This window comes from Antedon mediterranea, chromosome 2 (assembly GCF_964355755.1).
Source record: "Antedon mediterranea chromosome 2, ecAntMedi1.1, whole genome shotgun sequence".
Lineage (NCBI taxonomy): Eukaryota > Metazoa > Echinodermata > Crinoidea > Comatulida > Antedonidae > Antedon > Antedon mediterranea.
The window spans coordinates 35,485,339-35,497,446 of record NC_092671.1 but is presented as its reverse complement, the minus strand read 5'-3'; the positions used below and the strand labels follow the sequence as shown (position 1 = coordinate 35,497,446).

Below are 12,108 nucleotides of genomic sequence, written 5' to 3'. Positions count from 1 at the left end.
GCTGTCTATAAACTATAGAGGGCGCAACATATACATGTTTATGATTATTTTTTCCATAAGAATAAGTTCCGGATCAAAAGTGATTGACGAAAAAGAAGAGAAACACCCATTATTTTATAATAAAAATGTCATTTTTATGATATTACTTTGATATTTACTTGTTTGTAAACTTACATTTGACAACTTCATTGCGTTTAACTGGTAAGAATGGGTTTAGTTAATTGATTGTAAACACTGTGTTACAAATTTGTGGATAATTCGTAGGCCTAGCCGCCAAGAAGGCTGATTGTGTTTTTAAGCCGGGTGCTGACAGCGTCTTCTCAACATTGTCGGCCGCAGTGCCGGTGCATTGTCCTTAGCCGCGACCCTAGCTAGGCCTACTAGAGGCTAGTATACTACTTTTGATACTTACACTAGTATATGTATTTATCTTTTAAGTTGATTTATTGTAGACCTCTAATGAATCATTTTATTTTTCAACTTCAATTTTTTGTTCAATAATTATTACAGTGTTATTTTTTTACTAACCCTGTATAGTAGGTAGGGCCTAACCTAACTAGAGGGCATTGACCGGTTGAGCCGCCGGTAATTTCTATGAAACGCCCAGTGCGTCTTTTACGACATTTCGCGTAGTGATAGAGTGGTGTCCTAGTAGTAGTACTTGTACATAAGTTCATGGTCTTATTTTTTCATGAATATAAAGAATATATATACAGTAATTTACATACTACAATGTTGGTTTGAACCACCATAACAATAACAACAACAACACAGCAAAGGAAAGTAGTCATATTTAATAATTTAATTGTTTTTAATCTTTCAAGGTAAAAATGCCATGCACTCTATATTTTTTCTCGTGTGGACGCGTAGGCCTACACAAAGACTAATAGAGTATTGATATTCTTAAAATGATGTTAAATAATTAATATCTTTTATTTACTATCTTTTAATATCATATTTTATTGAATTTTACAATTTTAATACACAAAATATTTTCCTAAAACTAAAAAACGGTGATTTTATGTAATTATTTAACCTGAGGGGGCAACATGTTTACGTCATTTTTGGCTAAAAACGATCATTTTCGGTGATGTTTTAGGTCTTATATTTTGGAATCTACAAGTACAAGTCAGATTTTCATATTATTAGGTGATCATTTAGAATAAAATGATCACCTATTGTTATTTCTTTAAATTGTAATATTTAATACTATACTAAAAAGTGTGATATATAAACTTTGTTATCCCTAATAAAAATAGAACTTCTATTAAATAAAAAACGAGCACCGGCGAAAGTTAGCATTTGGCGTTTCATAGAAAATAACGTTTTTCTGGCGGCGGCTCAACTTGGCCTAATCCTACTAGTTATAGTATTAATAGTCACTATTCTATATTTATTAGTTTATAGCATTACTGTAAATAATCACTGTATATATTAAAATAACTGTTTGTCTAGGTCTATTATTTTCGCGTTTTCTTTAGTCTAGACAGGTATATTTTGTGCCAGCTGACTGCAGAGTAGACCACGATATTAATATAGTTCACGATGGCCACGGCAACCACTGGAAATCAATCATCAGCAGCAGGAGGTAGGCCTAAAATAAAATTGGGAGGTAGAGCCTAAAATAAAATTGGGACGTAGGGCCTAAAATAAAATTTGGATGTAGGGCCTAAAATAAAATATGGGAACCAATTGTTATCAATCAAATCTTTACCAGTTCATGGTTGTGTTGTTAACTAGCATAGCTACTGTAGAAAGCACATTTTGAGACTAAATGTATGAAATTATAAGAAATTATATAATATGTTCTATAGCCAATTTTCATTCCCATTCTGTATTAATATTTATATGATGATTTGTTTGGGTTTATTGTGTCTAACTTTTTCTTTTTATGATCAGTTGCAAAATTGAAGAGTAAATCATTGTCGTCTGAGGTAAGTATTTTGTATTTATGTAAAGTACAATGTTTTGTAACGTTCACTACTGTGTGTTTTTTCAAAAGCTTCTGTTGAGGGAGGGAGTGTAAAAGATACTGTACAGTATAATAAAACAAAATACAAATAAAATGAGTACAATATAAGAGTTAATACCGTAAAACCTCGAAAAGGTTCTTTTTTTAGTGCCAGGGGGCTTCATTTCGAGATGGACTTCTTTTTGAGAGTACTTTTGCAAACTGTAGAGGGGGCTTCTTTTCGAGATGGGCTTCTTTTCGAGGTTTAAGCCCATGGGCTTCTTTTCGAGGTTTTACGGTATATTATTTGTAAAAACAATAAAGTACAGACAAAAATAACATTGAAAAATATGCAAGTATTTAAAAACATTGAAATATTGATTAGATTATATAAATTTTAATTGACTGTAAAAACATAAACAGTTATTCATACATCAACCCTCCTCATGTTTGTATTCACTCATGTACCACTCATATACATTTAAAAGACTAGATAGTTTGACAATTTTGAAAGTTGAATCATTCAAGATTCAATTTTTTTGCTTGGAATAATTAAGACAATGAAACAACAAAACAAAAATACATCAAATTGCAAATGCCAATGTTAAAATACTATTAAAAAGTTAAAATACTATTTAAACTATTAAAAGCGCCATAGGCTCTGTAAAATATTGTTAAACGATTAAAATTTAAAATAATAAATTACAACAAATATTTATCGACGAATGTTAGAATTGTACATATTAATGCTATTTGCAACAAAGGATTCCTTATTCATTATTCTACACTATCAAACTTTATGCGACAAAAAAATGTGATGTGCCTATATATAGACATGATGATGTCTTATCACTACCATATTTGGGCACATCACACTTTTTTGTCAAACTAATTTGATAGTATGGACAGAGCTACTTTAAACAATGTGCAATGATGAACATTGTTTGACAATGCTGTGTGAGAAACAACGTATGATGACATGTTGATGGATACGTTGTTTATAATACCAGGTTTTCAATAATGTTTAAGGGTAGAATGTAACTACTGATGGTTAATTCAACTGATGATAGTGTCATTTCATGGCAACACTTAAGAATGTAATCCATTATTTGCTGGCTGCTTTGTTAATGATGACCTATTCCATTGAAATTGAAACAAAAACATAGACGTTAAAATGTTAAATGTAGCATATGGAATAACTGAACTACCTTTCAAAAAGTCACATGTTTCCCACAGAAATTTATTTATTTTGATTTGTCATAACTGGCCGGTTAGTACCAAGGGGGAATCCAGCATTATAGATTAGGGGGTGGAGGGCCAAATATTTCATAAATGATAAAAACGACCCGTTGGGTTGCTGAAAAAATCATTATTCATTATACAGTCATTATTTTATTTTAAAGAGACATGGTTGTTACATTTTAGGGGGGGGGGGGGCCTAAAGCCTGTTGAGCCCTCGCCTAAATCCGCACCTTAGCACATGATTCAAGTCAAACGCCAAGAAGAGGCCTCTGTAAAAAAAATCTCCATTTTCCCCTCTTAAATGTTTTTTTTTTATTTGAGAATGTCCCTAAGAACAGTCTAGTTTTAAATTTAAGTTTGATTTTAAATTGATTGTAGTCATTTTGATGGGGATTATTTGAAAATAAATCACTTAATAATATAATACTACTATTATTAGTAACACTGGTTATAAGAATATTTTTTAGTTATATAGAAATAATAAAAGAAAAGCAAAATTAAAACACAGAATACAATGAATGATATTCTATCATGATTTGGACGATAAGGACATTCCGGTATTTAGTTTTAAGCTCTGTCTACACTATCAAACTTTATGTTACAAAAAAATATGGACACAATGATGTCATATCGCTACCAATTTTGGGCACATCACTACCATATTTGGGCACATCACACTTTTTTTTTACCTAGTTGGATAATGTAGACAGAGCTTTAGATTGAATTTTAAGGATATGTTTTATGTTGTATTGTATAAACAAAATTGTCCTGAAACTTATGAAATTAAAATGTGAATAGTTCCTTATCATTACATCAATAATAGTAAAGTATACCATGTTGTTTTTATACAGTGTGTAGTATGAAACATTACATAATTGGCACACACACATACTCTTGCATCAACTTTTATTACATTTTGATTATAATTGCCTCATAAGCTCTCATAATTTGTTTCACATAATGAGAATTACATAAAAAATGATAAATACTGCTCTATGGTACTTTATAATATTATATACTGTAATGTAAATAAAACATTGACAAAATATTAATTTGATAACATTTTGTTGAGGCTTGCAGTGTTTTGTGGTGAAGCAAAGGACAAAAATGTAACGCTCTGTATATCAAACTATATGTTGGGCACAAAAAAAATGATGAGGCCATATATGGACATGATGATGTCATATTACTACTGTATTTGGGCATATCACTACCATATTTGGACACATCACATATTTTTTGTCAATAAAATAGAAATTTTCCACTCATGAAAGAATGAACTAGTTTGATAGTGTAGACAGAGTTTTATACACACATATTTTAGGAAAACCAAGGCCTATCAGGGTTTATCTTTCCAACATATGGAGTGGAGTTGTGGCCTGGTGGTTATGATGCTTGGCTGCCAATCCAAGGGTCCTGGGTTCAAGTCCTGTCATATGTCAGGATTTTTTCTAATGACAATTTACAACTCCACTCCCAAAGACTTGTAATAAAGACTTTGTTTATGTAGAGCATTGTGTGTATATGTTTGTCTCGTGAACGGATTGCCACCTTTAAGAAGGATAGTGATTGAATTTGCTTATGGTTATCCTTGGCAATTTGCCTAAATATATAAAATAAAAATAAATAAATAAAAATATACAATATGCACACACTGAACTGACAGTACACTAATGACACTAAATTTGTTGATATGTTTATTGTTTAAATCAACATATATTTTGACTGATTAAGTATGTTTACAGTACAGTTTATATATATAGTCAGGGTCATGTCAAGAAGTACAATAGTTTTTCAGAAGATGACCCTATAAACAAACAAACATTTTTTTATAAATAACTAAAAATAATACAGATAACACAGTAAGAAGTACAGTACAATTACAGAGAAAATGTGCAAAAAAGATCAGAGCCTATCAGTTAATAAGATATAAATAATTTAAAATAGTTTATTATTATTTATTTTAATATATCCACAAATCACAGAAAAGAAACTGAATTGCTTGGGATTTACATAACACAATAAAAATTTCACAGATCAATATACACAAATATGTTACAAGACCCTATAAACAAACAAACATTTTTTTAATAAACAAATAAAAAGAAATAATGAATAATGTTCACAGAAAAGTACTTTACATTACAAAGAATATTTGTTAAAAGATCAGAGCCTATTACTTAGTTAATATTAGATATAAATAATATGAAAAACTTGTGGCATAGAAAAGTATAGTAACTATACGTCATTGTGAGGGCGTGTGGCGCAGTGTGTGGGACGTCCGACTACTGATCGTGAAATCAAGGTTCGAACCCAAGTCTCGCTGCATTGCTTGTATCCTTAGGCAAGATACTTTACTTATGTTTGCCTCTCTCCACCCAGGTGTATAAATGGGTACCGGTTAGATCAAGACACAACTTTGCGCTGATTACTAGCTGCATTATTATGGGAGTATGTTTCCATACTGTACGTGTTTGATCCCAAAAACAAACACAAATTACTCGGGTAATAATATTCAGTGCTTAAAGGTTTCACAACATTAGGCGCTATATAAATCCAGGATATTATTATTGTTTTAAACATACAAAGTGAGCATATGACGAATCAAAAAATGTTGGTTGGCGCAATAGGATGTTATGTTTATTTAGTCAGTATATTTCCTGTATTGGTCGAATGATTAATTTGTACTGTGTACTAGCCATACTTAAAAGCGAAAGAAAATTTGTGAAACCTGAAAGATTTTTTTTTTATTTGAAATGGGTTTTTCCCTGAATTACCCTGGAATTTTACAAATTCTGATATGCTTTCTTGGAAATGGAACCAGGTATCTTCTGCTTGGTATGTAGACTTACCATTAGACCACTGAGGCTTTCATAATACAGTTCAAATCTGAAAGCGGCCAACTCCTATGCTTGGAAACTTTAAAAGTCTCTGGGACAGAAAAACATACACAATAGTAGAATTGTATTTAGAAATATATTCCTGCATTATAGTTCGGGTGAGTTATGTGTGGTTAAGATTAGAAGGAAAGTGGTCATAAATCATAAGAATGTTTTAGTCATAATAATGATAACCATAATAACGTGTACCGTACAGGACTAACCATCATTTACAAAAAAACAATTATTAATTATAAAATATGTACAATGATTATTTACAGTGGTTATTTAATAATGATAATAATAATAGATGTAGAATAGTGATTATTTATACGTACAGTACAGCCAATAAACAATAACTATCCGTTATACCTTTAGATGCATACCTTGGTGGAATAAAACTCTGTCTACACTATCAAACTAGTTTGACAAAAAAAGTGCCCAAATATGGTTGTGATATGGTCAAATATGGTAGTGATCTGACATCATCATGTCCATATGTTTTTGTTGCATGAAGTTTGATAGTGTAGACAAGGCTTTAATAGTCTTCATACAATATTTACATTTTTAGTGGGTTTCACTTGCAAGTACTAATAGTATTAGCAATATTTAGATTATTAATGATCTATAATTGTGTTTTTTTATGTAGAGTGCTGGCATAACCAGAGATGGCACTCAAAAGGAGAAGAAGATTGGTCACAGACGGGTGGACGAGATGGGAGAAGTTACATACAAAAAGGTATGTTAAGTTTATGGTCCTTGGTATTAAAAATCGATTGGTGGGACTATATTCAATCATTTGTTTGTATTTTATTAAGGTCCATGGTATCTAAAACCTATTGGTGGGACTATATTCGAGTATTTGTTCGTATATTATTAATGTCCATAATATCAAAAATCGATTAATGTGACTATATTCAAGTATTTGAATCAAATATGTAGTATTAGATGTTATGTAATTATAATGTACAGTAGGGTAGGGACATCTCCATTCAGGGGACATCCCTATTAAACAGGCTTTTTCCTGTGAAATGAATAAAGGTAATTACTGTATGTTTTGACACTAGTACTACTGTATGCCAACGCCTATTTATGAGACATCCCTATAAAAGTTTGTTGCCTGGGCCCAGTGTAACGGACAGGGAAAAGGCCCTTGGTTTAGCATTCCTAATTGGCCTAGACTGCTCATGCTCTGGGGCCCCTGGGGGTTTAGCCAGTAAGCACTCATAGATATTATGCAACTAGTTTGTCCCCTCAATAGGGGTTTTACTATATGTGGTAGGGCCTGTAAAATACCATATAAAAACGTCCAGTGAATTCAATAAACTGAAGTCCTAATTCTTTCTCTGGCTTGTTTATACATTTTTGCGTATTTAATGACATGAACAGTATGTACATAGCCCTAAGACATGTGGTAATTGAGCATGTATGGAATTATAGTACATATAGTATCATATGGAGTAATTCAATGCTGTGAATTTTTAATTTAATTTGCGATTTGTTGAATTAGCATTCTATATATTGTTGGCACTTTTTCAACCTGTTGAACTGACTGAACATCTGTTGGGAATAAATTAATAAATATATTTTATGGTACATTAATAGTTTGACGATTCCATTTGCGAGTCCTCCAGTGAAGTATTGTCAATTTTAAAAATGACTCTCCTTTTAAACTTTAAGGAATAATTTGGGCTGAAAATGCATATATAATAAAAAAAATCCTAGAATATATGAAATACAGGTTAAAATTTGAGTTTTTAAAACAACCCCAAACATTTACAATTTATGTCAGTAAGATTGACTGACGTATATACTGTAAATAAGAAAAGACAATTTCAAAGAAAACAGAATTATTCTTGTAACATTTCTATTTTAACAATAAAATAAATTACAACAATAAATAGTCTGAGAAGCCAATTAGGAATGACCACAGTTTAAAGATAAACTTTGACTCTCAGACCGGTCATTCCGTTTCAGAAAATGAGCAGTGCTTCAGCTTTTATTTTTAACATGAATAATGTTGCATGGAAATTACTCCAAATTCACAAAACTTGAATATTCTTCTGTTTTAGCTTAAATCCTCATTTAGCATTTATAATAGCAGTATAATTTCCTTTGAATTTACAAAATTAAATATTTATAAATAAGTCATTTATACTCTAACAATGTTTTATTATTATTAGTTTCATATTTGTAATGTTAATTTCTAGAATATTATATAAATCCAAAGGCAAATTACTGAAAAAATGACAATGCTGTGGGTATCAATGGCTGGATCTCCTTAATGGATACAAAATAAAATAAGCAAAAAGCTAGTCAAAACAATAAAGTAAAACAGGCAGAGAAAAAATAGCGGAGCTTTCGGGCAATACTAGCCCTTCATCAGTGCAAGTGAGAATATTATAATAAAATAACATGTATAACAGTATAACTTTATTTCAGTGCCTGCAAATTGTATGTAGGAAAGAAATAATGTTATTCAATTGATTATGTGTGAATACTATGTAGATTATAGAATCTGCATAATCTTCACAGACTCTAAGAAAACTCCCATGTCCTCATTTTTATTTGTGTCAATGCAAAACAATTGCTTTGATTCTCGTCAAAAGAAATTACAAGTGAAATGCCGTTAACTTATGCAAATATTTCTGAATACAGTATAAGAATGCAGATGTTGTCATAGTGTGTCTAAATCTCACATTATTTATTGAAATCATCTACTCTTGACGACTATTTTAAAATGATTGTATTAAAAGGCAATAAAGGATTATAATATCAAATTGTCAGTATGCATTGGATAATGTGTTATGTTTTTGGTTTTAATTCAAGACAACATCTTCGGCTCTGATGTCTGCAATTCAACTTGGATTAGGGCATTCTGTAGGCGGTCTGTCTGCAAAACCTGAACGGGATGTACTCCTTCAGGATTTCACGGTTGTAGAAAGCGTATTTTTCCCACGGTGAGTTTTAATTAATTAGCATCATCATTATTAATTGTTTTCAATCAGCATTATAATCAGGCTTAAAAAATGTTGTTGCCCAAGTCACATCTATCCAAATTGTGATCAAATCTAGGGTTGGTTTTTTTTTTTATTGCGCATTACAATTCTTAATAGAAATTACATGCATGAGTTAATTTTCTATAGCGCCCTCTATTTTTTATTTTAGATTTTAGTCCAGTTAGTTTTTTAACAAAACATAACTATGTCTTCAAGAAGTACCCACTTCTGTGATGGGCCATTGCCCCATGGTTTCCTCTTGAGCTATTTGCTATTTAAATTGTTAATGTTAATAAATAAATGTCATCAGAACACAAAATAAGCTGAAGAAAGAAGAACAAAAAGAATGGAATTCTAATGTAATAACTAAAACATCATCATTATTATTAAACCATCACATCTTTATATTAAAATAACTAAAACATCATCATTATTATTACTTTGAAACATCATTATTATTATTAAACCATCACATCTTTATATTAAAATAACTAAAACATCATCATTATTATTAAACCATCACATCTTTACTCTTCACATATTCAAACAACTCCTCAAATCCCACCTTTTTAATTTGCACTTTCATCATTAATTTTGTTCTGTTTGATTTTTGGTTGTTTATTGTTTAGCGCTTTGAGGCACCCTGCATTTTTCTTGATATTAAATTGGAACATTATTATTATTATTATTTATTACCATCATCTTCATAGCCATCTCTCTAATCTGTGGTTTATATTGTGTCACTGTTTCAGTTTTTCTGGTTTTTTTAATAACATTAACAAAACATTTTTTTTGTTAACAGAGAAGGAAGTAACATGACGGCAGCACATCGTTATAATGACTTTCGTTTTAAGGCGTATGCACCAATCGCATTTCGCCATTTCAGAGAATTATTTGGTATTCAACCAGACGACTTTCTAGTGAGTATTTTTTAATTTTTATTCAATTCCATCATTTTTTGGAAATTTATTTTAATTTGCAAAAGCACTTAGTTTTTTTCACTTAATCTAAAATATAATCTAATATAAAACGTACTGTCTAGTGGACAAGAATTGATTAATTTTATACAGTCGCTATCATCTGTAAAACATGACAAAACAAAATTTAAATTAATTTTATTTTGATTATAACATTAAAGATGTATTTTCCGCAAAAAAACATGAACAATTTTAATCAGACTTTAAATTGTCTATTTTGCAGTTTTAATAAAGTTATTCACTTCTGTAAAAAGACAATCGAAACGGTTAATTTTAAGCAAAAACCATTGTCTGACAGACAATTAAAGTATTTTTGCTTTAAATTACATTTTTTCAGGTAAATCATTTTTTTTTTGATCCAGGTTTTTGTCAAAGTTAACAACTATTACATGACATTAAAATGGCATATTCACAAAAATTGAAAAAAAAAATATTTTTAGGGGGACAATATATCTTTAAGTTATCATATTAAAAATTGAAAAAGAATATTGTTGCTAATTAACAGAAAAAAACGAAATTAATTTATCATAAGCAGTGCATCTTTAATATTCCATGAACATTTAAGCGTACACTATTATGTTTAATAAAACATCCATGTATTAATGAATTTACTGTAAATGCATTTCAAGTGACTTTAAGATGAAGTGAATGATAATTCAATCAGTTCGAATGCATTAGTTGTGACCTTGTCACAGTGCATGTTGATACATTACAATCAGTCTAGTCTTCTTCTTTCTAATCATACTACTACACTTTATTTTTTTGTATAAGAACATGATAAAAAGAACATTCAACTGAAGTAATACAAATTAGAACAGAAGTTCTAGAAGTAGTCATGCCAGACAAACACAGTAGACACCTATATTAAAGGGGATGCCTTCTGGACCCAACAAAGAGTCCCTTTAATCATGGAGGAAATGCTTTAATAGAGGTTGACTGTAGTGTAGTGACAATATTTCCCTGTAGGTGTGTATTCTATATAGGTGTGTCCTCTTAATAGATGTTTCCCTTAGTAGGCGTGTCCCCTTAATGGTTGTGTCTCCTTAATGGTTGTGTCTCCTTAATTGGTGTGTACCCTTAATAGGTGTGTACCCTTAATAGGTGTGTCCCCTTAAGAGTGTCTCCTTAATAGGTGTGTCCTCTTTAAAGGTTTGTCCCTTTAATAGGTATGTTCCCTTAATAGGTCCCCATAATACTGTAGGTCTGTCCCCTTAATAGGTATGTCCCCTTAATACGTTTGTCCCCCTAATGGGGGTGTCTCCTTAATAGGTATGTTCCCTTAATCGGTATGTTCCCTTAATAGGGATGTCTCCTTAATAGGTGTGTCTCCTTAATAGGTGTGTCCCCCTAATGGGGGTGTCTCCTTAATAGGTATGTTCCCTTAATCGGTATGTTCCCTTAATAGGGATGTCTCCTTAATAGGTGTGTCTCCTTAATAGGTGTGTCTCCTTAATACGTTTGTCCCCCTAATGGGGGTGTCTCCTTAATAGGTATGTTCCCTTAATCGGTATGTTCCCTTAATAGGGATGTCTCCTTAATAGGTGTGTCTCCTTAATAGGTGTGTCTCCTTAATAGGTGTGTTCCCTTAATAGGTGTGTCCCCTTAAGAGTGTCTCCTTAATAGGTGTGTCCTCTTTAAAGGTTTGTCCCTTTAATAGGTATGTTCCCTTAATAGGTCCCCATAATACTGTAGGTCTGTCCCCTTAATAGGTATGTCCCCTTAATACGTTTGTCCCCCTAATGGGGGTGTCTCCTTAATAGGTATGTTCCCTTAATAGGTATGTTCCCTTAATAGGGATGTCTCCTTAATAGGTCTGTCCCCTTAATAGGTGTGTCCCCTATGTGTTTCTCCTTAATAGGTACAGTGTGTTCCTTTAATAGGTCTGTCCCCATAATAGGTATGTCCCCTTAATAAGTTTTTCCCCCTAATGGGGGTGTCTCCTTAATAGGTATGTTCCCTTAATAGAGATGTCTTCATAGGGGTGTCTCCTTAATAGGTGTGTCCCCTTAATAGGTGTGTCTCCTTAATATGTACAGTATGTTCCCTTAGTAGGTCTGTCC

At 31.5% G+C, this 12,108-nt stretch overlaps 1 protein-coding gene across 2 annotated transcripts in view; it reads left to right on the top strand.

The window, feature by feature from the left end:
- Positions 1–77: 77 nt before the first annotated feature.
- LOC140040887 (phosphatidylinositol 4-phosphate 5-kinase type-1 alpha-like) overlaps positions 78–12,108 on the top strand; it is a 32,444-nt gene continuing 20,413 nt past the window's right edge. For both annotated transcript variants that reach the window (XR_011842783.1, XM_072087147.1), the window contains exons 1-6: positions 78–201; positions 1,482–1,588; positions 1,900–1,934; positions 6,722–6,811; positions 8,902–9,032; positions 9,874–9,991. Coding sequence is in view for 1 of the 2 variants with exons in the window: in XM_072087147.1 (XP_071943248.1) it covers positions 1,546–1,588; positions 1,900–1,934; positions 6,722–6,811; positions 8,902–9,032; positions 9,874–9,991 (417 nt within the window). In the remaining variant the exon portion in view is untranslated. The remainder of the gene's footprint in view (positions 202–1,481; positions 1,589–1,899; positions 1,935–6,721; positions 6,812–8,901; positions 9,033–9,873; positions 9,992–12,108) is intronic.